The sequence below is a fragment of the Chroicocephalus ridibundus genome, chromosome 3 (genome assembly GCF_963924245.1).
Source record: "Chroicocephalus ridibundus chromosome 3, bChrRid1.1, whole genome shotgun sequence".
NCBI classification, from domain to species: Eukaryota; Metazoa; Chordata; class Aves; order Charadriiformes; family Laridae; genus Chroicocephalus; species Chroicocephalus ridibundus.
Window position 1 is genome coordinate 99,079,285 of NC_086286.1, and position 27,127 is coordinate 99,106,411.

General features: G+C 34.9%; 1 protein-coding gene across 1 annotated transcript in view; it reads left to right on the top strand.

The window, feature by feature from the left end:
- EYS (eyes shut homolog) overlaps positions 1 to 27,127 on the top strand; it is an 884,174-nt gene that overhangs the window by 93,650 nt on the left and 763,397 nt on the right. The window contains exons 7-9 of the mRNA XM_063330257.1: positions 6,327 to 6,486; positions 22,201 to 22,305; positions 22,568 to 22,707. Of these exons, the coding sequence (XP_063186327.1) occupies positions 6,327 to 6,486; positions 22,201 to 22,305; positions 22,568 to 22,707 (405 nt within the window). The remainder of the gene's footprint in view (positions 1 to 6,326; positions 6,487 to 22,200; positions 22,306 to 22,567; positions 22,708 to 27,127) is intronic.

Sequence of the window (27,127 nt, forward strand, 5' to 3'; positions counted from 1 at the left end):
ATAGTCCCACTGCACTTAGCACTGGTGAGGCCCCACCTCGAGTACTGTGTGCAGTTTTGGGCCCCTCACAACAAAGAAGACATTGAGGTGCTGGGACGGGTCCAGAGAAGGACAACAAAGCTGGTGAGGGGTCTGGAGAATAAGTCTTATGAGGATCAGCTGAGGGAGCTGGGATTGTTTAGCCTAGAGAACAGGAGTCTGAGTGGAGACCTTGTCACTCTCTACAACTACCTGAAAGGAGGTTGTAGCGAGGTGGAGAATGGTCTCTTTTCCCAGGTAACAGGTGAGAGGAAACAGCTTCAAGTTGCACCAGGGGAAGTTTAGACTGGATATTAGGAAAAATTTTTACACTGAAAGGGTTACTAAGCATTGGAACAGGCTGCGCAGGGAAGTGGTTGAGTCACCATCCCTGGAGGTATTTAAAAGATGGGTAGACATAGTGCTTAGAGATATGGTTTAGTGATGGTTTTGTCAGAGTTAGGTTGATGGTTGGACTAGATGACCTGAAAGGTCCCTCCCAGCCTAGGTGATTCTATGATTCTACAGTGTACTATATATCGATATACACATATATATCACTATATATCTATAGTGTATCATAGAGTACACTAAATAACTAAAAAGGTGATCTACAAGCAACAAAACAGAGTAACTTACAGATGATGTGTTCAATTTTAATGTTTTCAATAACAATGATATTATTGAATGATGTTCTTGTTGCATAGTGTAATGTTCTTTTTTAAAATATTAATGCGATTCCTAAATATTATTTTTCCATTTCCCTTGCCAGTGCATGTGTTGACTTCTTTTATCCTCAATGCTTGAGTCAAAACTTCACTAAATTTTTCTGTCCTAAAACTATGTTAGGCAACAGTGGAGTATGTAGGTATTTAAACAGGAGCTATGCTAGGACTGGAAATTTACAATTTATACAAAATGCACAGATTTATCAGCTATTCCCCACAGTTACCTACTTCTGGTAGGTAACACAGAGTCATAGAATCACAGCATATCTTAACTTGGAAGGGATCCATAAGGATCACTGAGTCCAACTCCCTGCTCCTCACAGCACTACCTAAAACCAAGTCATATGACAGAGAGCATTGCACAGACGTTCCTTGAACTATGACAGGCTTGGTGACTCATCATCCTCTCCTAAAGAGTCTTTTCCTAGTGATAATACATGGCAATGTACATGGAAAATGTATTGAGTACATTTCCATGTCAACTAGCTCAAACTCATAGTTAAGCCTCTAAACATTTGGGGATTTTTTTGTACAGCTATACTTTCATTGTTAGTAAACAATCATAAACGTGAAATGTTATATCAGACTATGAGATATCAGTGCCCTTTAGTCTCTCCCACCTGAATAAGGTGTACAATCAACACATTAAACATCACAATAATACTTTGCAACCAGAATTCCCTTGTTCCCTTTTTCATCTTGACACTTCAGCTGAATATATCTAAAGTCATTAGGCAGCTGTGCAAAATTAAAGTTTTTATCTGGAATTTTCTATTTTATGAATTTCCCTTTACAGTGTAGAAACTGGTGGTTCAGGATTTTCATATCTTAACTGAATCACAAAAAGCATCCACAAAAACTTTACACAAAGAATTATTTTTTTAATGAATCACATGGCAACAACTATCCTCCAAACAGAAATAACAAGTAGAGTGAAAGCAGCATCTACTGTTTCTTTTGTGTTGGTTGCATAAACCAACCAAAATAAGGTAGAATATTTTTTAACAGTTTTCACATTGAAAAATAATTGCACTGATTTTCCAAATAAGATGTTCTGATGGTTGTGTGATCTTCAGCCAACAGGAATTAAGCTGGCTTCCCAGAGTAGCAAAGGATTGTGATAATAGGCATACTCACTGAAAACTAAAAAACTCCAGCTTCGATTATTCATAATTAGGAGCAAATTAAGCAAACAGACAAACAAAAAGCTTATGTAACATGAGTTAATGAGAAATAGAAAAATGAAGTAGTGCTTGGGCCTTTCAAAATTTCAACTTCTTTTTGATTCTCGTGACTCAACTAATCTAACAGATGGGTTGTTTTTGGGTAAAAGGAAAACAGGCCCTGAGCCCTATGAGTCCTAAAAATAATCAATAACCTAAGAAAGAAATCTGGACTGAATTTTACTACTGTACTTTTTTATTATTTATTTTATTATTTATTATACTGTATTATACTTTTATTAAAATTGTAGGCTAAATATTCACTGCAAATGGAACAACAGGTACCTTTCAGACATGGTCTTCTCTCCCACCAGTCCCCATATTTTGTGGTTTTATAATAAAACAGTACTGTATATACTGTCTATGTGTTTTATAATAAAACAGTACAGTATATACTGTCTATGTGACAGCTGTTCAGACCTACACCTTGCATAAAAAAGTATGAATTTAATAATATGGAACCGACAACTTTGTGTAATATTGAAATAAGTTCTTTTCCCATGTCTCATGAAAAAGCTCAAGGAATGGGCAAGTTAGCTGAGTTTGAACTATTTAAAAAAAAATAGTTAAAATCAAGCTTGTGCTCAAGTTTAAACCACTTTTCAAGGATACAGAAATTCCCCAAATCTCTTCTTTTCTGACTTCCCTATTTAATAAGGAGCTGGCCCCTTGAGATAAGGAGGGTGGCTGTAGAAAGATCCCATAAAAGTTCAGCCAGCCAGCTCAGCACTGTGTATTTCTGAAGTACCTAACTTGTAATAAAATTCTTTAACCTGTTTATTAATGCCAGTAAGATCAGACACACTTTCTCCCTGTGCTGTATAAATTTTGTGGTGCCTTCAGCAGCTGTTTCCAAGACTGCACAATAAGTTTCTAGTACATGCTACAGCTTCTTGTTGATTATTTTTCATCCTTCAATATCTGCCCTTTCTTCCGCTACTGCCAAACACTCCAAAAATGCACATTCTTAATTTCCCTTTCTAGGGTATAATTAAATATTAAGAGATTTTATTATTTTATAAAGTCTGATGAAAAGAGATATGGTGTCTGCTTGAGTTATGCAAAAGTGAAGTTCATCTTCCCCCTCCCTAAATGAGATGTGCATGGATAGAATTCTACTTCATCAGAGGGCAGAGGAATACTTGTCACTGTAAAAATGTAGTTTGTTTTCCCCTCATATGTCAAAATGAAAGAATGAAAGAATGTCATCTCTATTAAAAACAATTAATTAATTCAAGTTATGACATTTTCCTGCCCAGACCCCTAATATTGTTACCTGAAATTAGGGATTTGTATGAGTGTATTTGTATCATATTAGAGATGACGTACCTCCTCTCCTAATATCACTGGATGTGAATCAGTGGCAAAGGCTCTGGCCCACGTTCAGAGCGATGAACCTCTCATAACATCTGTTGATATGAGAGGTTAAACTCCAGTGGAATAGTGGCCTCGCTTACCTTTTATTTACAATTGCTATATATCTATATGCACGCATTTGTTATATGTCATAAAAGAAGGCTCATTCTAATAAAAATTCTAGACCATTCAAGGTCTAGAGAGGGTGAGAGAGGAATGGAAAAATAGGTGACTCCTTGCTAGACCAGTCCCCTGAAGGGACTCTGGGCTTCCTAAAAGATATTTGAAGAATCTGCAGAGCTAGACTGCCACCTGAGAGATCCTCGCTGAAAAAATTGACCTCTTCTGCACACTGCCTAAACTGCACTGCCAACACATGAAAGAAAATCCATTCTGGACAATGCATGCCAGAGCAGCTGAAGACGTTCAGGAATTATTATCATCACAGTAGACAGGATACTACGGCTGTAGTAGCAGAAAGCTGAGCCTCCTTTGTGGGTCCCTTAGCAGCTCAGATCTGGGAGAAATGAGTAACAGAGATCAGCCACTTCAGCAGCCATCAAGAACTAACAGGGTAATAATGGCTCATACAACACAAGCAGGATATGGGGAACTGAATGCCTCCAGTTACATGTTATGCCAACTCCAATATACTCTAACTGAGATAAAGTTGTTAAAGGAGAAGCCTGACCAGAGCATTTTCACTGAATCCTTGCAGTCTGTGGATTGAGAGAGGAAATCAGGTGTTCCCACACCAGCATCACTTAAGAGCTATAAAAATGAAATTTCTGCCCTTGGAGTTTCCAAACCTCCAACAGTGTGGAACATGTTAGGCGGGATATCCACATGACAAAGCAATGTACTGCCATTGTGATTCAGCTCCAGGATTTTCAATCAGTGTGTGTTACAGCAGTATTTGATATAAATGTGGAAGCAGACTTAAAAAAGCTACCAGTAAATAATTCTACCTCTCTTTTTTCTTATTTTTTTTTCAGAATAATTTGCAAGACAGTAATATAATGCTTGAAAAAAAAAATGTTTAGCCTGTGCAATGACAGATATAGTAAGTTAAGACCAACTCATTTTCTCTGTTTATGCTAAAAAGTCATTCTCACACTCTGGTGTATTGTAGGCTAATGAATCAGTGTTGTAAACTTTAGGTCCTTAGCCGTTCCAGGCATGGCAGAATTTATTGACAGCCATAGAATTATCCTCATTTAAATTTTTGTACACAGTTTGAAGTCAAAAGAACATAACCTTCTCTTTTATAGAAAAGAGATGTATTCTAATTGGAAGCAGGATGTGATTAAAAAGATCTCCCCAAGTAAGTCGCTTAATCCAGTTCACTAAGTAGCAACATGTTTGTTATCTATGAACTGAATTTCTTTATGTTCTTTGCTGTTATTTTCTTTCCAGTTTGAGTGACTTCTACAGTTTCACTTAGGCACACATTTTACATGCAAAAAAGTAGTAAGATTATTTTTTCCCTGATATTAAGCTAAGGTTTTTATTTTCTGTATTTTAAAAATTTTCATAGCTGCATCAACATAGGAAAATAATAATACTACTTTTTTGTCATTTGGCCAAACAGCGTGTGCTGAGTTCTTTAAATCTTTCGTCATAAACCAGTCACTCAAGTTCCTAATATTGAGAATATCTGTAGGAAAAACTGATAAAATAAACAACAGCAAGGATATGCACATCAGTTCTACTCTATTTGTGTAATGAGTGGAGAAAAAAATCTGAGGAGAAGGAAAAAAAAACATAAGAGAATATGTAAGACAAAAATTGAAACCACTCATACCCAGTTTGATCTCTAAATTTTGGGTTGAGTTGGGGTTTTCTCCATATATTTTAAAAGTAGCAGAGCACCCTATACACATGAACATCTTCATTTTGCAAGTCATCTTACCAGGCAATTGAAAACTGAAAAAAAAAAAAAAAAGGTTATTATACCAGTTTTCAACAAGCAGTATGCTGTTGCGGTGATTTCAATTCAGCTTAAAAACATGACTTAATGTTGGTGGAAAGCTCTGGCTTAAGCATCGCTGAGACTTGTCCTTTAATTATCCTCAAAACAATTCAGATGTAATCTGGAAATAGTGATTTAATTCCTGAATGCTGTCTTGCCAGTAATATGTTTCACCCCAGGTGCAGCAAAGCCACTTTGCTAGATGAAGAGTAAATGTAGTTTCCACAACAACTCACTCTCTGGCATATTTTCTCCACTCTGAGAACATATTTTTTAAGTGAGTATGTATCCACCAGGAAGAGGGTTAAACTTAAGTGAACTTATTTGAAGTAGCTCTTTTTTGCAGAATGGACTTAATAAAATATTTAAAGAAAGAAAATACGGGTTAAACAGTTTTAATATTGTAAATAGTAATGTTTAGTGACTGAGCAGACAAAACGTCAATGACAATTTCCAAATAAATACTGTCCTTATGAGCAGCTCTAGCCTTCTACATAAAAACTTCACTAGATAGCTTCAAACCTTCCCCTTTCCTCTGAAGAAATTATTTTTATTTATTTTAGTTAACAGATAGGGTCAGAATGTATAACAGAAGCTCCGTATTCTGTTTTCTCATTACTGGTTTGCCACTGTTCGTCTTGCAGGCTGTGTTAGTATCACTGCCTGGTTTTTCCCTCACTCCAGGCCTTTTAAATTCTTTTTTCACACATAGTTCTTCTTTTCCTGCAGGCAGCTCCATCCATCAGAGCCAGTAATTATCTCTGCCATTTCCTCCTACTCATGCGTCCTCTTTTCCCACATTTTTTCAACCGACATGGTAGATGAGTTCTGCCTCTCAACTGTTTTATCATCTGCAAATACAGGCATGAAGAATAGTCTCAGCTGGATGCAACACTGCATTCTACAGTACTTTCACTCAGCAGTAAAACATAAGGCCCAAAGAAATTCCTACAAAATTTCACATTACAATTTCATTTTGTGTTTTCTTTGTTGTTGTTTTTTGTTTGTTTGTGTGTTTGTTATATCTAGTGTCTCTGTGCACCTGGATGGACAGGAGAATTTTGCCAATTTGCTGAAAATGCATGTTTAATTTACCCAAATAGTTGTCCTGATGGAGCAACTTGCATTGATAAGAGCCAACTGAGAGACCAACCTTTGTTTCAGTGTTTGTGTCCTCATGATTTCACAGGTAAGTCATATACAAATCATGTAGAAGTTTGTAGTTTCGTTTCCTTTTAAATATTCAAGTGTTCAATGCTGATTTTTCAAAAATAAGGAATCGAGAAGGGCTTGGATGAGTAATCACATTTCTCTGCATTTTCTGTTCTCTGCTCTGATGCCTACAACATCTAAATCTAACTTACAGGTTACTTCTGAAGCTTACACATGAAGATTATAGTAAGAACAGACCCAGAGTAGGCTTCAGTTTAAGCGACTAAGCGTATGCCTACACGTAGAAGTTCTGCATGCGAGCTAGATGTCTGTGTTCTCATTGTAGTTCTTGGAGATCTAATTAATGAAAGCGATGAAGCGCAGGGAGTTTGTTAGTTTGTATCAGCCTGAATTTGTTCAGATAACTTTAGTAATTTTTCTGAGAGTTGAATCCCACCTCCTATTTTAATTCCTTGATGGGCCACTGATGACTTATGCAACTTTATTTGGGGTGGGGATAACTGATTCACTTTACTTGACCTTAAAAGTCTAAAGTAATGTAAGGTGTAGCAAACAAGTCTTCAAGGCTCCTTGTATCATCAATGACTAAGTGTTTTCAGAGGGGAATTAAGATCACCTGTGTTAGATATTGGTCAGTGGATGGAACACTTTCTTCAGGAGTGGTTTCTCTTTTATTAGCTACAAAAGCCTAGAAAAATAGCTTGGATTAACCACATTGGTTCTCAGCTGGCAAGGAAAACGATTTCTAATTTTTCCTGCAGCCTTAGCCTTTAAATAGAAGCTCATTTAAGTTGGGTTCTGCAATCCTTCACTAATCTTTGGTTAGAGAGGGCACTGAGAGAAGCATTGAATGGGATTCACTCCAGTTTTAGGAAATATTAAGGAACCAGGTACTAGCCATATGTATATCAATTTCAAAGTAAGTGCCAAAAAGATTAATATAACTTTTAAAGTAACCCATTGAAAGATAGAAACTTAATATTTATTACCTGAAGAATGAAAATTAAATTAATCTAAAGAAATGCTATTAATACACAGAGGAAACAGACTTTAAATCTACTGACATTGAAAAAGAACCCCAGAGAGTAGTAACTATCAACCTCTGTTTTCACTTTCACCTTGTCACCTGTACAATTTTCTTTTTTTCAATCTAATCTTGGGTTGTTTTTTATTGGTGTGACAACCAAAATTATGGATTTGTTAATAAAAGTAATGTTTCACTGCAATACTTCAAGGCTTTTGAGATAATAATAATGTCTCTGCTATACGACATAATCATAAAACAAAAGTCTGACAGGCTACAGTAAACGGCAAGAAATGTAGGTGGTTAATACAATTTAACCTTAGTAAATACTAAGTTATGACTGAGTTCAAGTGGAAGCGATTTCAGTGTTCAGGGACATATTACTATAAGGTCAAGATTCTTTCCTTAGTGGGATCTCATTGTAAGATGTTCTTTATGTTGTAATACATTTATGTTTGGTTTTTTTACTTCTTTCTATTTTTAAATAAGTTACTTCTTAACTCTTGTTCCATAGCATTTTTCATATATACCTATTTATTGTTTCATTTATGTGTCTGGTAAGAGACAGAAGGAAGAACAATGCCGTGGCAATTTTGGCATGTTTACTTGACTCTGAATTAAATAGCATCTGCAACCAGAAAGGCTATTGCAGTTTCACATCTAATTGTTCTTAATTGTGTTTACAAATTATAAACACTACAGCTGCAGCCTTTGCATTAACATTTAAATCATATTTGGAGTAGACTTATCTTAGGGAAAACAAAGTATGACATGATGTAACATTCTCAGCTGTGAAAAGCAGGACTTTGATTTTAAAAGTACTAAAACCAGTTCATTTTGGTTTCATAATATTTAATGAAGAAAGAGTGGATAAACTTAGCATATACACACTAATGCAATTTTAAACTACATTTATTATTCCTGTTTATATGTAAAATACATTTTGGATAATTGACTCAGAAAAATATCCATATGTTTAGTTTAAATGTTCAAGGGAGAGAATAAAACATATATAAAATATAGGGGGTTTTGTTGATTAAATGTCATTACTTTGTGTTTTCAATTACCTTCTACAGTTAGTTCCTTATTTCGCTTTTCCTTTTTCTGTTCTCTGAAAGTGGATAAAAACCTTTGTACCTACAACAGTGCATGTAACATGGCTTATGACATTGAAATGAAACAATCCATGTCAGCGGTTTCTCAGGTTTTGCACAGTAGACCAATTGTCCTTGAAGAAGCTTCCTCTAATTAATTACTATCTTTCCTTGTGTGTAGAGCAATCATATTGGCAGGAATTGATTGGGCATGTTAGACACTTCATTTAGTTGGTAGAAAAGTCCTTTAATTAAAATAATCTTACTGCTGCTAAAATGAACTGCACCCCAAGCAAACTCACCAACTAGAATTTAAAGTACTGCTTCAATTACATACTTTTTCCTCATCTTCAAACTTTCCTTTTCGAAGATTCACTAAGTTCTCTCACAGATTTATCCACAATGTATGTTTTCTCTTTCTCTTTGTTTTATTGAGTTGAGACAGGGCTGCTAATTTCTACAAGTACATGGGAAATGAATATAAACCAATTTGGATGAAGCTTAGTTAGGGCAAAAGGCAAATGGTTTTAGCTAGACCATGGGTCCTTACAAAGATTTCTTACCTAACAAGATACCAAGCTGAATTACATGAAAACACAACAGTTCCACTCCATCTGGAGCGTTCCACTCTCCTAGTTGAGGTAAAAGGATAAAGTATGCAGTCCAAAGATAAGAATAATACATTAAGCCATGCTGGCATAATATTAAATTTGAAGCAGATAAACTCTAGAACACGAAGTGAAGGGTAATGTCTGAAGTCGCACCATACCTGTGGGAACTCCAGGCAGACTGTGACTTATAGCAGTTTAAGTCAACAATTTTTCTCAGTCTTGATTTCCACAAGAAATAGTAAGACTTCTGAAATTTTTATGCTGTGGATACTTTTTTTTTTTCTTTGGCATTTTTCTTTGGCATGCAGCAATTGCATGAAAAGCCAAAAGATTATGAAAATGTTCTACCTGATATTTCAAAGAGAAATATAATATAAGCATTTAAGTTCTGGCTGCTTTTAAAATGGAAGAAAATGTTCCAAATTCACAGGGATAATTATGAATACCTTCATATTTCTTAGTATTTCAGTTTGCAGTTTAAGTCTCTGTACAGTGAATATATTTGACCTATATGAATAAGAAAGAATTTTGGAAGAATTATTGTCCATCGGAACAACTATGTATACATGGTTAACTTAATTAAGTAACTGGGATTAAGTGTGTCTGAAGAAATTATCATGGATGAAATTACACAGAAAACATAATTAAGCAAAACATTTACCTGTTTTACCATGTTCAAGTAAACCAACCCACCACAGTATTCTTATACCAACCTGAATGTTGACTTTCCTCTTTAAAGTATGGATAATCATGCTTAATCAGCTATTGCTTACTTTTTCTCAGACACGATGTACCTCATCATTAGCCAACATAGTCCACTGTATCTTCACTGATGCTAGAATTATGCTTACATATGAAATAAATCTTGAAGGCTTTCTTATGCTATTTCTCAAGCTCTATGTTCAGTAGTTATTCCTTCTCAAAAAAAAAAAAACCCAAAAAAAAAAAACCAAAAGAAAACAAAGCAAAACAAAGCAAAAAAAACCCAAATCAAGCCAAAACCAAAAAAAACCACCCAAAAGCATTCTGTTGAAATACTATATACAATACTACAATGTAACAGAATGAAGGCACAGTTTCATCTGTGTTATTGATACCTGTTATTGAGGTATATTTTTCCTGTGACATAAGCAGTCTTCATAAGCACTCTAAGACCTATCCACTTTCTTTTTAACCTGTATTACATTGGAAACTTACATTCAGCAACAACTTCTATACACTGGTCTTCACTCTGGGACTCTCTCTGAATAGCTCAGGTTTACTTTGTCTTTTTCTGAAATATACTTGCTTTCATTTCTGTTTCCTGACACATATCTCACTTTTAAAACACGTTCCTGTAAAATATTTATCCTCTTTAGATCTGTTTGTATTATATCTTTCTCCTCAGTATTTGCCATCAATTTAGTATAAACTCTGTATGTGATTAAAGTTTTGTTTAATCTACTTTCCACATCATTAATAACGTTAAATAACATTAGAACTAACAGCAATCTTTGTGGCACTCCCCAAATTTATCCTGCCATCCCAGTACACTGACATTCATCTTCACTCCAGGTTTATAACATCTCATCCTGTTCTCAATCCAGAATTTGTGTAGCTAAATAGTTAAAGTCAGTTTGCCAAGGAATTTTTATGAAACTTAAAAACACCACCTTTCTGGAACTCCAAGTGTGATACTCATTCCTCTTATTGCAAAGTATTCTTCCTCTTGGCCAGTACAAATCAGGGAATAGAGTGCTTTAGGAGCAGAAAGCTTGGCTGTGCAACTACAGGTTGGCAGGTTTGATACTCATGAGAGCCTGCTGTTGGCCATATGATGATTGTATTAAAGACACTGGGCAGTACCCTGATTCTACGCATTCTTTAGGCAACCTCAAGCAGTCTTTCATCAAGAGGTATTCCTTACCGGACTGTACGATCTCTGGCACCTTAAGAACAATCTGTACAATGCTGCGCAACAAAGCACAGCCAAATATTTCAGTATAGCTTCAGTACAGTAAAATATTATTTCTAAAAAAGAGTAAACTTTATTTCACCTGGCTGGGTGAAGAAAGTATAGTGCATAGAGAGAAATGAATAGAAAGCAGATTCTTTTGTATAAGAGAAGAATCTGTGAGGGTGATACTGAGTCCAGAAGTAGACTAGAGCACAGAAGTTAGGGGGAGACGGATAAAGACTATATGGGAGTAAAGAGGAAAGTATAAGAATGTCTGGCATACTGTGAAATCAGCAGCAAACTCTCATCATCTAGCACAGTTAGTCTGTAGTCTTATGACATTCCTCTGAGTAAGGGAGTACCGTTATCCTTTTCTCATAGAGGGGGCATTCATATGCAGAGAGATTAAGATCCTAATTGGCTTTGTGTAATTTTAGGCAGCCCCAGCTGCAGATAGAAAATGTCTAATGAATCCAGGAGCTAAACTTACTTGTATGCTAACATTAAAAAAAAAAAAATCTATTCAAAAGGCCTTTGACAGATAGACTTGTGTTTGATCTGCTTCCAATGCAAGAAAGCTATAAGTAGGGGACAACTACAGACACCTAAGGCAACAGCCCTTCCATTTTCAGTGGACGAATCAGGACTGTGCAACAAGTAAAGAGTCCTTTTAATTTTCTACCAGAGAATAAAGGGAAAATACACTATCACTTTATTCTTCAAGCAAATTACAATAAAACCTATCCTAAATTGAATTATAAATCAGTTGATCAGTTATCTGTGGATATAAAACAAAACTCTATTGATTTGAAGTAATAGTTCTCTGCAATAACACACTACCAAGCTGTACCTAGAGCTGGCAGCATCAGAGCCCAAAATCTCAATTTGCACATTTTCTGACTTTACCTGCTGGATATTAAATTAAAACACAAACACTGTCAAGTTCCAGTTTGATGGGATTTTAAATAGAAAGTATAGAAGATCTCTCTCAGAACACAGCGTGTTTTGATTCAATTTTACCCTGACTTGTTATGTCAGAGTGTGGAGTAAGTGCATTGAAATATGCATATGTGAATGTAAATGATCTATCAATATATTTATACTAGAAATTAAACAAAAAAACAAACAAAACCCCTTCTAACTATTAAAGATATTAAAGGTCTTTCAGATTCCCAAATAAGAGGAAAAAATCTTAGCTGAGGTGGAAGATGATCAGTTTATATAATGAACTTAAGTGGCATGACTATATACGAGGTCAGGGCAGGGGGGATGTGTTCAATGAGGCATATGCAATTTTACTTTTATTCTAGGAATGAAAGTCTGAATGTTTGGATGTTTGACATTCATCTTGTTAAAAGCTATTTTCCCTTTTAACCTTTTACCTGACCTGTGCTGGAACTGAATATTATTCAGTCTGTCAAGCATGGTCAAAGTTTTTCAAAGGACATTTTTTAAAAGGGGGGAAAGAGAGAGAGAAAGAGAGACATGTTTGCATTGACACTGCAATCATCTGCATTTTTAAGGTAAAAAATAATAAGAGTCAAGGTAAATGTTTTCTTGCTGATCTTAGTTGGATTGTTTCTTTGCTGAAGACCTTCATGTAGAGGCTACCAGCTGGACAACCATATGAGAACTCTCTTTACATTTCCATGCTTAGAAAAGTAGGTTCACTTAAATTTGAGAACAGTAATCTCCCATAGCATTTTTTCTACCTCTGCAAAGGCACAGTTGTTTAGGCTTTCTTAAAAATAATTAACTTTTTTATTATGAATGCCATTGACATCTTCATTTCAACAATGTAAACGAAAGTTGAGCGGTGTACCTTCTTAAATAGATTTACCCTATAGGTGATTTGAATATGTTCTCCTGAATGTCTTATGAAAACTCAAATGTAAGTGAAAAAATATTGTTGTGATATTTTATGGTTAGACACAGAATTATAAAGCAGAGATAATTTTGGCAAATGGGAAAATGTGAAAAACTGCAAAACTAAATTCTTTGGGTTTTTTTTAATTGGAAACGTGTATAATTTTCCATCACCGGTGACAGTTGTTCTTGGACTCCTCTGAGGGCTCATACAAACCACTCATTATTTTAAAATCTGAAGGTTTGATGAAGTACCCTACTACACTATCTGGGCTCATAGCTAGGGTAGAGGAAGAATGATGACATGAAAAGCAGGTATCTGGCTGAAGAAGAGACCCAACTGGGAAGGTTACGGGTTTGAGATAACTGTCGGTACAGCTGTGAGCACACTGCCTTCCTGCAATACCCAATTCTTTGCTCTTCTTGTCAACACTGAAATTAATCCAATAAGCATCCATATAGCAATATCAGTGCTGTAGTAGTTGCATCCTCATCGTCACGGACAACCTTCATGTCCTTTAGAGAGTTTCTGTGTGATGGTTAGGGGATCCAGATGGCAGAGGAACCTGCAAGGATGGTGGTGTTTATCTAGGCGGAGTCGGATGCTCATTCTGGAAGGTTCCCTCCCTCTGTGAGTAGCTCCGTGAGTGGCTGTTCTGGAGTTCTTCATATTTCACATAAGATGATTGACTGATTCACTTCAGACAAGGAAGAATTTAAGAGGGAATGAAAGGGGATAAAACTAGAGGAAATTTCTCTGTTCCAGACATGAAAAATGTTTTGCATATTCTTCTAGTATCCTGGGGTTTTTTTCTATGAACAAGATTTTTTACTGAGACATATGAAAGGCACTTTGGCAATAAAACAAACAAACAAACAACGCCCCCAAAAGAGAATAAGAGACTATTTGAAAGAGAGGTCTACAAAAGACTTTGACAAGGGCTAAATCTTTAAGGCCAGATTTCCAACTAAATCCTGGAGACAGCTAAAAGAAAGGACAGATAATCTATTAGATGGTCAAAAGTCAAATTGTATGTTCCAGAATAATGAGTTCATTTAAAAGCCAAGGTTAATAAAATACATCTCAAACAAATTTAAAGACATTCTGTAAAAAGTAACTCAGCTAAAAGTCTCTGTGTTAAAACAACAATTACAGACAAACTTTCAGGAAGGATATTCCTAAGAGCCCTTGAATGATTCGTTTCATTCTAAACCAGGAGAAGGTGAAATTTTAACTGCATATTTAACATTTGAGAATATGTGCCCATGTTTATAATTCATGCAGCAGTAGACAACAGGGCTAAGTCATAAGCTGGCTGTGTCCAGTGGAAGTCTTTTTTATCTTTTCAAAAAGCTTTAAATCTAGCTCCATGTAAATAAGACGATGCTAGTGGATGAAATTTGAGAATTAGCACAGTAACATTCACTTGAACTGGAAAATGTTTGTATTAAAATTTGGATCCCCTTAGTCTATGAAGCTGGGACAGTATTTCGTGAACATACGTGTTTCACTTTGGCTTCTCTCACTTACTGGAACATGTGTGTCTCTATGTTAAACAGTTCATGTTGCTTTCATAAGAGGAGAAATAGCTTTCTGGAACACTGGTCCTCTGTACGGTGCCTAAGAGCTTTCACCTAATCAGATTTAGTAAATGATGAGTTCCAATCTCAGAACTGTTATCTCCAACCCCAGCAAATTCTCATTTTTCAAGAGCTAATGGAAATTATTCCCTTTAGATCTTAATTAGAAAAACTGTGTGATTAGAAAATCATTAATATCACATTTTTCTTGGGTTTACCTTCTATAATCCCCTTCCGTCAGAAGAATAACTCTCCTTCACAGGTATTTGTGAAACACCATCCTAAAATGGAGATACAATGAATTTTGGAATGAAAGTAAATGAGAAATTATTATTAATCTGCAAATTTTGACCAAAAAAATAATATTCATGTATTATTTTCCAAATACCACTATAGATAAATAGCTATATTCTAAAGCCAACAGCCATTTCAGATAGCTTTATGATTCATTCATTATTTTTTTTTATTAAATATTGGGATAAAGGCAGTGATAGTCAATGAATGACCTAATTTAGTTTGATGTATGTATCTTTAGCAATCTAAAAGTTAATAATTTACTCTAAACAGGTTGTCTAGATTCCATCTATAGTTAGTGGTGATTATCCAGTTGTAAGCAACCTCAACCCACCTATAGTAGAAATCTCTCAAACAATGGTATGAATTATATGTTCCTGTTTTTCAAGTTTAGCTGTAGAGAGAGTCAAGACACCTTTTTTACTTTTTATCAGTATACAGTTGTATTTTATTCCAAGAGGACTGAAAAATTACCTATATTGATCTTAAATAAAACTTCATTTAAACTTCGTTTAATATTTATGGTAACTCATTTATTAAAGACAGATTTTCCATGTAGCCAAATTTTCAAATTCTAATGTTAAAACCAAGTCATTTAAACTTGATTGTTCAACTGTCTGAGTTACAGGCAGGCAGACGCTTTTAACACCTACATGTGTGAATTGTGAGATCAAGTCTTTATTTGTGCTTTTTTTTTAATGTTTTTCTCATTTACTGAAACTACTTTTCTTTGAAAAGCACAAAGATTAATTGCTACAACTGGACCTCTCTAAGAATACAGAGTTCTCTAAGAATGCACAGTTCTGTGAATCCTATGCACAGAATCTGTGAAACCTATTTTCCAACATCTGATGGGTCCAATAAAGATTATTAAAAGTGTATTTATTGTCTTTCAAAATAATTAAATGTAAAGTTCCTGGGAGTGTAATAAATCTTGGCTTAATTTTAAGTGCCTACAATGTAAACATCTGCACCAGGCTTGTCACTCTGTGCTGTTCACAGGTTCTGTTGGAAGAAATGAGAATTCAAAGGCTCCACTCACCTGACCTATTTCAGACATAGACTTCAGGATGAGACAAATCTTGCTTCAAAAGTTAAGAGTTTTTCATGGCCTGTAAATGCAATAGCATGGATATTAAGGCCCACATTTCAGAAGGTGAATCTTAACTGCCCATGCTCTCCCAAAAAACATATTTTTTAATGTTGCTACTAGATTCTTGTTTTAAACAGTCAAAAAGTAATGGCTCTGTTTGTATGTCTGCATGTGCACACTTGTGCACATATGTACTAAATCTAATTGGGTGTTATATCATAATTACAGAAAAATGGAAAACAGAAAAAAATGCTTTCAAGTTGTAGCTTGCTAAAATTATTTTCATTTTAGAGGGAAAAAAAGAATATGATGCAGTCTCAGTATTTGTGCTCTGAAGAAAAGTGTTAGGTCATGTAATACGTTTTGTTTGATAAGCATGTTGCCATATAAAATAGATAATGGGAAATACTTAGTGTGTAACAACCGGTATGCTAATAAAGATTATATAAGGATGATCTACACTTTCTGCAAAAAAAGGGATAATACTAACTTGAAAGCAGAAGTGCAAAAAAATGGACCAAAGCAGATCACATAAAACTAAAAGTACCTCTAGCAACTACAAGTTCAGCTAAAGTCCTAAGGAATGCAAATTCTGATTTTAGAGCTTAAAATGTTTGGGTCAGTTAAAAATGAAACAGTCTTATTACAAGTGTTGACTTTTCTACCCTCTGCAACATGAAAGGCAACTGCAAGTTATATTCTTTATACGGACTTTCAGGAAGCTGTTTGGTAAAGTCCGATTTACTAGTACATACATCTCTAGATGACTCTGTTATGCTCAAAATCTTTGTTATGGTCAAGGGAGAAGCACACCTTATGTAAAAGTAAATTCAGGAATTTATTGGTAATGTATCTGAAATGTTAAAAATACAATCATTATTGGGCCAGATCTAATCGCTACAAAAAATGAATAAAAACGCAGCTTAAATTGGGACTCACACAATTTTTAGTTTCTGCCTCTTTTGATGATGTTACACTCACCCTTTTGCCTCCTCCTCCAGGTCTTAAGGTTAGTGGTTTCACAGTCGTGGTGCTGGGGGCAGTGTTACAGAATCTATAGTCCTTCACTGTGAGGAATGTGATGTTCATACTGATGGTTTCTTTTTCATCTCTCTAGGATCCGCTTGGGGTCATTTCTATATGTCTGATGAAATGCTTTCACACTTTTTCTTCACTGGGCTGTGGTTCTATTTAGTATCTGAATTTACTTTTTATGGTGGCTCTAACTTACCTTAAATACTATTTCTTTGTTCTTTTTGTTACCCTTAAGACCAATTTTGTCCAGCTCCAGGTCTGCATTCTTTAACTTGCCACTGGTGAGTTGTTTATAACCATGGGGTCTCCAGTGCCAAACCTGTGCTCCATCCCGTGCCTGTGTCCCTCACATCACAACCTATGTCTCCACTTCTCCAGGCCTCTGTTATTGTACCAGCCCTATATTTCTTTACAGCATTTTATTAGAATTGTAAATCTCATTCTATTTCAAATAACTACTTGTTACTACTATCTATATAAAACTATCGTGTACCATACAAAGATAAACAGAAGCAAAGCAAATGAGAAGAAAAAACTGCTGTCACAGTTAAGCCAAGTAAAACATCACTGCAGGAAAGACAAATCAAGCCTGGTGAGCCTCAGTCCTGAGGCCTTGCAAATTCAGTGCAAATCTTGTAGCCTATTGCTAGCAGGGGCAGCATTGTATTGCAGGGCTACATGGTAAAACCCCTCATGTTTCCTTTCAGAATTTGTATTGCATTTGACACCTTTCCTTCTTTTGGTCCCAAAGTCAATTTAAATGATTGGTCATGTTTAACTGACAGTACTTCAGCAATGTAATATTTTAGTCTTTTTAGAATTCTTAGGTGATGATCACTTGGTTTTGGTTATTTGTTATAATTTATTTAAATGCACTGGTAAGTATGTCATTAGGTACAGACATAATATGCTAGTTTATCTGTTTCTTAGCTGGCTGGTACCAACCCCAGAGCTATGTAGTTGCTTCACTACAAGGACAAGAAGATTTTCTCTAAGTCTATTGGTAGCAAAAGAAAAGACAAGGAAAATACGGGCCCTCTGCACGATGTGGCAGTGGGTACAGTGCAAAGTAAATTGCTTTTTATGCCTCAGTTTTCACAGGTGTGCACTCAGGTGTCTTCCAGTTCCTTGAGCCTAGTAGCAAAGTCTGTGAATCTAGCATTACCCACAGTAGGGGAAGATACTGTTAGGATCACATAAGTACATCAGATATGTACAGGTCCATGGGACCAGAAGAGACATACAAAAGGGTGCTGAGGAACCTGGCCAATGCCATTGTGAGGTCATTATCATCTTTGAAAAGTCGTGGTAAGCTGGTGAGGTGCTTGACTGGAGAAACTTAAATGCCAACCCCTATCTTCAAGAACTGAAGTCTATTGAATTGCCAGATTCTCTACCTTGGGTGGGGCAATCTTGGTTATACATACAAATTGGGCAATGAGAGGCTGTAGAGCAGCCCTGCAGAAAGGGATCTAGGGATCTGGGTTGATGGCAAGTTGAATATGAGTCAATAGTCTGCCCTGGCAGCCGAAAGGGCCAACCATGTCCTGGCGTGCATCAAGCACAGCATAGCTAACCAGTCTAGGGCGGTGATGATTGTTTCACTCTACGCCACACTGGTGTGGCCCCACATCAAGTACTGTGTGCAGCTTGGGGCACCTCAATGTAAGGACATCAAACTATTAGAGTGTCTCCAGAGGAGGGCAACCAAGATGGTGAAAAGCCTCAAGGGCAAGACTTACAAGGAGCAGCTGAGGTCGCAGTGGAGGGGGAGATGCTGATCTCCTCTTTCTGGTGACCAGCAATGGGACATGAGGAAATGAAATAAAGCTGTATCAGGAGAAGTTCATATTGGATATTAGGAAAAGGTTCTTCACTGAGAGGGTGGTTGTTCACTGGAATAGGCTCCCCAGGGAATTGGTCAGGGCACCAAGGCTGTCAGAGTTCAAGGAGGGTCTGGACAACACTCTTAGTCATATGGTTTAGTTTTCGGTAGTCCTGCAAGGAGCAGGGAGATGGAGTCAATGATCCTTATAGGTCCCTTTCAACATGAGATATTCTATGATTCTATGCATCACAGAATCACAGATTCATGAAATCACAGAATGGTTGTGGTTGGAGAGGGACCTCTGGAGGTCATCTTGCCCAACTCCATTGCTCAAGCAGGGTCACCTAAAGCAGGTTGCCCGGGACTGTGTCCAGATGGCTTTTGAATATCTCCAAGGATGGAGATTCCACTATCTCTCTGGGTAACCTAGTGCTTGGTCACCCTTGTAGTAAGAAAATGTTTCCTGATATTCATGCGTAACTTCAGTTTGTACGCACTTGTGGTAACACTTTATTTCACTGATATCTTGAGCTTAGAATTTGTAATTAAACAATTTAACTTGTAAGAACAGACACTTAGGTAAAAAAATGCATACGGTCATTTTTAAAAATAAACAGTACAACAAAGTAAACTCTTTGATCAAATTATTTTCCCTCCCTCTTATGCTGTGTTTATTTTTTTTCCTTTGTTCCTTGTATCTGCTGAACTTTTTCCTGATAGAAGGATAACATGCGTAATTGCATACAAAAATCTTGTTTGAGTTCTCTAAGTATTGCATTTCTCAATTATTCAGCCCTCACTCACTATGAAGTGATAATTAGACATTAAAAGCTAAGTGGATTACTGTGGAGATCTCTCCTGACATCCATTTAACACTTAATCAGATCTTAATACCATAAATTATGCATTTCTCAGCAGTATTCAGATTCTAATAAATTTTATAACAGTTTTGGAGTTACTAGGTTTTCTTGACCTCATTGTGGCAGGGGAAAGTTGTAAAGTTCGCTTAAAGGATACAGCCGTTATAAGGATTTCAGATTCATAGCGAAATAATTCTTTAAGCCAGTTTTATTGTACTAATATTTATTCATAAGGGCTTCTTGGACAAGACAATTCCACCCTCATGAATAAATATGAAAAAAATGGATCCAAAATACATATCAAGTTTAAGTTTATTCCCAGGTTTTTTTTCCCCAATTTTGCCTTCCAGAGCTCATTAAGAAAAAGATGAAAAAACATGACATTTCCTAGGAGATATCAACTTCCTCAATACATTCAGTTGATTTCACAGTTAAAATATCTATTTATTTTTGAGCATGTCTTTTTGCCAAGCAATATTACACAAAGTTACATTTTAAAACTTGTCCTGGCTCATAACATGGCTTTCTAAAAAATCAGGATGGTACCTCCCCAGAGATACAGAAACACAGTTTCCATTAGTGTCAATACAAAGTGAGCAAATGAAAGTCTTGTAAATATAAGGTCATGTTATCCATAGTTGCCCATGTAATATTACATATTATATTATAATAATAAACAGCAAGAAGTATCTAATTTCCTATTTTCTCTTTTTCTTAAATTTTACAGTGGTAATATACTTTAAAAAACATATGTCTAACTCAGTAATCTTTATAACTTCCAGTAAAATATACTCTTGGCTGTTGAAAAATTGACATATGTTGAAACTGGGCTATTTTTGGCTTAAGAGCAAAGGGGCAAAATAAACATTAAAAGTCTGTATAGCATGTTGGTCAGCCTCTCTGTAAATACATGAAATTGTACATGTGGTTCAGCACCTGTTGGACCAAGATAGAGATTTCTAGCCAACAAATGACAGCATTAAGGCCTTAATAAGTATATTCCTGTTTGCATTTATAGAAGTCCATAAAAAGCAATCTTTAGGTCTTACTTTGACACTGCATTTCAGCATATTAAAAGATGCAGTGTATGTTTATCAACGCTTAAGTGTTTATATTAGGAATGGACTAAAGTGAATGAAATTGGCAGAAATGCTTTGCTGAAACCCAGACGTAGTCATTTCTTACCAAATTTTGTACTATTAGTCCATGTTCTCCTGATGTTTCTGGCTTTAGCTCAAAAGGAACGCTGACTAAAAAATTTTTTTAAAAAAATTAATTATTTGAAGTAAAATTATTCTTTTTTTGCCATATGAAGGACTTCAAATAGAATACTAACTTTTGACACAAAATTTTACAGAATATATTGTCTGATCAAAGAAATGATCCTGATATCTTGTACATCTCCCTGAAACATTTTTCTCCTGTACAGCTCTTCTGTTTTTTCTGCTTAAGCCACTGAGTGACGTAACACAGATTACAAACAAGTTGGTGGTAAAAACAACAGTAATCCCCTCCCCTCCCCTCCCCTTCCCTTCCCTTTTTTCTTTTTCTTCCTCTTTGAAACTTTTCAAAACTCCTCCACCTTCTCCTACTTTTCTGAGCATTAAAGATTGTTTCACTTTTCATTTCTCTATTCTTTACCTTCTCTAAAATTGAAAAAAAAAATTACAGAAGTCCCGCTGTAGAAATAGTAAATTAGAAATAAAATTAAAAACATCATGTAAAAAGGAACAGTAGCACACCAACAACAAGAAATAAAATCTCAAGAACTTTTACACAGAATTCAATATAGTATTTTCAGTTCCAAAAAGAAGAAGGAGAAATCCTTGATGTGTTTTATTTCTTGTCAAATCTACTGGTTTTCCAAGACTGGAAAGCTGATAATCTTCCTTATTGACACTTATCCCATTGCCAGAGATATATTTCTCTTTAGTACATATTTTTTTAGAGCTGTCTAGTTAAGAGTTCAGTTATTTCTTCCTGCTGAGCTAAAAAAACCCCTTCAGCTAAATAAGCAAGTAATTGTTCAGTGGAATGACACTAAAGGTTACCTCAGACAAACGTGGACTAGCTTTTTCATAGCCAAAATGGAGCCCAGAAAAGATATAATTAAATATATATATAATAGAATCAAAAGTCTTGAGTAAAGATGAGGGTTGACTCATGCAGCACTAAAAAGTAGAACAAAATGCAAAGGTATTCCCTCCATTTCAGAAAATTATTTCCAATGAAAATCCTCTCTCTTCAGCTCTATATCCCAAATTGGATCCCATCTAAAATTGTTTTTTTAACGCTGAAAGAGTTTTTTTTGACCTTTTTTTATATATAAATGGAGATAAGGGAGTCTGGAAACTTACCCAAGGTCTCTACATTCTATCCAATATTCCAGAAAGATCATTTAAAGTACTAGTTATTTTACCAGTATTATTGATATGGTTCATGGTTGGTTTTTTTTAAGAATGTTGTATTAATTCTTAACCTTTTTAGTATTTTTTTTTTCAACCCCAGGAGAATTCTGCGAGGTGCAAATTGATAACTGTGGTATCAATTCATGTGAAAATGGAGGAACATGTGTTGACTATGAAGATCATTTTAAGTGCACTTGCCCTATAGGTAAGTCATTGGAAATTTATTGTATTTTCTAAACAGAACCAAAAAACTGTCATCCAAATATTTAAGAAACAGCAACGTTAAAATAGCAATATGTCTCTGTATGCAATGAACATTTTTATGAAGGACCCCACTTTTTCACTTTGTTTAGGAAATAAAACTGCCAAATTACTCTAGTAGACTGGTGTTAACTGCTAACACCCTGAACAGACATAATGTCAATATTCTGAATGAAGTGTGATTAAACATTCTCTTTGTGGTGCAGGTTTTGAAGGTGAAAGATGTGAACTGGATATTGACGCCTGCCTATTCTACAATATAAGCTGTGCCCCAGGAGCACTGTGTATGGATAAATCTCATGGATTTAATTACACGTGTTTATCACCATGTATTGAAAACACAGAGGTAGGATAAAGTGATATATTCCCCCCAGTGTTCTTGGGAAATCAAACAAGTTATTCTAAGAGCAATGAGCTGATGAAGCCTCATTTCCCACGAGTTTCCTAAACACGATATTCATTCTTGATATATTTTCATGCTAACCTTCCTCTTTCCCATATAACGCACACATCCAGAAGTGCATGATGTGACTAGTCTGGTCCTTGTCCTACAAACCGTGCAATGACAGAGCTCTGCCTTTCCTGCTTTTTATAGGTGTACTCACTGATATCTCCTATCCACCACCTACTGCTGCAATGTCGTGAAACTTGTAGGAACTTAAGACGAAATTTCCTTAAAATATTTGATGTGTTTAAAAGTTACTAGAGAGAAGGTTGACGGTACATCAATGCACAGAAAGACAAAAGTTTCATTTCCATTAAAAACAAAAATAAATACCGTAATCAACCAAACAACAACAAACCAAAGCAAGACTAACTAAGCTGCAATGAGCTGAAAATAGAGTTAGAAAAAAATCAAAATTCTCTTTGCAAGTTACTCTTAAACGCTTACACAATATAGTAATAAATTTGATTTTTGTACATTCAAGAAATCTTTAAGTTAGATACTGACAATGCTTAGGACAAAATAGCATCCATTGTGTACCCAGATGTCTTCAAGAAATGTATTTTCTGCATCCTTCTCAATTCCCTTTAGTGACATTTTCAATTTAATTACTGGTTTGGGTACATCAGTAGTCTGTGTGGACTACAGACCCAGGCCCTTGAGTTACTGAGATTTCGATATGGGATAAAGGAAAATAATGTTGCATTTTTTTATTATGATAGCTATTTTAAAAGCTATGTACACAATGCTATATAGCCCTTTCAAACAGCTGCTTAAACACGATAACCAGTGTTTCAAAGGCTTAATCAATTCTTTTATTGAAATATATTCACCATAAAAATATACTATGCAGAGCAGCAATGTGTTTACAAAGAAGCAATCAACATTTATGTCACCTTGAAGTCCATGGGTACACGCTTACCAATGAATATGAAATGCAACATTGAAATACTCACTGGCTCAAAGGTTTATATTTAAAATGCTCAGCATCTGGTAAATTTTAACATTTTTATGATTTAAAGTGTCATACTGAGTGCAAATTTATTGTACATGGCATAACACCATAATGATACAATAATCATTATGGCTAGTTAGGATGGGAAGTGATGGTGTGCCAAGGATGCTGATGGGAGCTACTAAAACATTTTACTGTAGTATTTGCTTAAAAGCCCTCAGACATATTTAATTTATTCATACAAACATTTCACAGATCATCATAAATGTCATGTGGGAAAAAAATTAATAATATATGTGTATCTATATACACTCACTGTATGAAACAATTTGGACATAAAGTGAATAATTAGTAGATTTTGTAATGGGAAAGGGAATAGAAACTAAAATAAAGGAGTTTGGGTTTTACTTGTTTTCATAGCCTACAGATCATGAAAGTAATATCATTTGCTTATTGGAAAAAATGAAGGCCTTATTCAAACAAATGAATATTTGAATACTTTTTGAAGTAGTGTAAGTAATAATTCGAAATTAAACATTTATCTTATTCAGTAAATTACATAATTCAGCATTTAATTCTTTATTCTTTGTGGCTGGAAAGTAAATATATATTTTTGCATTCTTTCTTTTTTTTTTTCTAGTTTTACTGAACTGCTTTACTTCTGTTTATTCATCACAATAGACTGAAAAGAATGGCATAATTTTTAATATTTTCTTAAAAAAACAAAAAAGTAAATTTAAGTCATTGAGGCTCTTTTGTTTTCATATAAATGTATAGCGATACTATTGTGTTGTGGGTTTGGTTTTTTTCTTTCTGAGTACAACACTTAAAACATGAAGGTTTTTAATATTATTTTAATTATATACTTTTACAAATAAATATTAAAAAAGAAGAAATGTGAACATATTAAAAGAGGGGATATCTTCCTTTAAATTTCAAAATATAATCTTAACTTTGTAACCAGGATAAAGCCTGCCTGCCCTATACCTAGATTTATGAAGGACCTCCATATAAATAAAAAATTTGGAGGAGGCTGTCTTTGAATCACTAGGTGTTTATCTTTGAGAACCTGCACAGGTTAGTAAAGACAGGAAAAGGGAGACATTGTTTTATATTTTATATGATTATATACATTCATATATTCAGAAATGAAGCCTTTTTTATTTATTTAAAGGAAACCAACTATAAACAATCCATTTAAAGTTTCTGGAAAAAGTGTTATTTGCAAGAAAGTAAAAAAAAAAAAAAAGGCAAAGGGAGGGGTAGTTAGCCAAAAACTGCCAGAAGTGAATAATTTCAAACCAATTTATTTTCTTTCTATAACAAGAATAGAAGCGGCAAAAGTAAAAAGCTTTTACAAAAGTTGAAATGGATCATCTTTTCACATAGTAATTGCACAAGCAAGCTAGTGAAACAATGTACCTGCTCCAGCTTGATAGTAAGCAGATAAGATAACTCAATTATTCCAGCAGTAATTTCCTGGACAATTGTCCAAGGGAAATAGTAAGTAGTGTTCTGCAAGGACCTGACTTGCACCCAGTTCCACTCAGTATTTTCCTCCTGGATGGTGGAATAGACTACACATGATAAAACTGAATGTCAACAGAAATTATCTGGAAAATTAAGATGGAATATAATGTGTACATTTGCAAAGGACAAGTGACATCTGTGAACTTCAGGACTGCTATGTGCAATTAATCTCCAAAACAAAAAATTCAATGACTATTCAATTACTAGGGCTAATAGGCATTGCATGTAGGGTTTTAGATGCTGAACAATATAGCCATCTGTAGAAATATATCTTCCATATAGGCCTTTACAGAGTTCGCTTCTTAGAAACTGCTTTAATGATACTTACTATACTTATGGGTGGAAAAATAATGCTTAATTGTCAGAAGCCAGAGTAGCAAAATTGAATAAAAGGAAACATAATGGAACTGAGTCTGCATAAATTAAGAGAACTAACTCATATTCTGGAAACCAAGAAAGGCATCATGTTCTGCTTATAGGCAATGTAAGGATTTAAGGATTTACTTCACCAAGGAATAATTCAATAGCATCTACAATGTAGGTAAAAGTTAAATCTACAAGCAGTTAAATTAGGCAGAGTACTTCTTTCATATTAATCATACCACTTTTTTATTGTCATAATTTCTTCTGGACTTTTCAGCAAATATTTCTTGACATTCTGATATTTTTGTTTTGACCAGGGAGAGAGTAGGGTTAGAGAGGAAGAGACAGCCATATATTAGGGTTACGTCCCTCAATTACTGCAGAGTGAAGAAAGGAGAAGGATAAAATGTAATCATCTAGGGACTAATTATCTTTCCTTGCTGTAATAACACTTCCTGGTTGATATTAGAAGGAAGTGATTCTTATGTTTTTATCAAGACTACATAATAAGGCAGATTTGTTTTAAAGTACTTGCAATAGACAGAAGTGTGATGATCAGACTGACCAGAAGAGCCCGTGTTTATGGTCTGTTAAACCGTAAGATTAGTGTTTAATCCTAACTATGAGGAAGATTACTTCGGAAGAAGACAAAGCTGATTGATGGGAGGATGCTGCTCTTTCCAAAAGTCTGTTTGTCAATTTATTTTCATTTAAAAGTATTCCCTGTATTAAAAAAAAGTAACAAACAAATCTCTGTAGTAACTTTAGAAAACCACAATACAGGTTTGAAGGTTAGAAAACCAACATGTAGAGGTATTTATTTTGACTTTAGTAATAGATTAAAAAATGTATTTGGCCTTAATTTCTTATAAAATCCTTAATCATTCTAACCCCTATTTTTCAATATTTAAACTGATAGGGTATTAAATTTACAGCTGAGATAAAAATCTATCTGATGGAGAAAACTACTAACTAGATTTGATGCTAAAAAATATCATCCGTAGCTTTAATTTTAATTTAAAGCTGCTTTAGATTGCATTAACATCTTGAAGGGTAACACCTTTCTTCACAGTATAAAGTGTCAAACCAACATAAGAATATAATTAATATAATACTGTGGCAATATTGAAATATAACTTTTTTCTTAATTGTTTGTGTTTTTTCTAGATGGTTTTCTTGAGTGCAAGCTTATTTGACCTATTTGAGCTTTGAGAAAATAGTAAGCCTCTGGACAAAACCCTCCAGAAATGTTTAAATAAAAAATTAAGAAGACACATTAAAATAATTTTAAAAAAGAATATTTCCAAAACTATATGCATAGGAGTTTGAGCAGTGTTTTTCTTCAAGAAGTTGTCCTATTGAAAAAGAATCACAAGTTAAGGATAAAATTCAGGAACAAGAGCATAGCAAAAATCTCTGAATTTTAAGGTCAATTTAAAACTTAATCAAAGACAAATGAATATTAGAGGATTT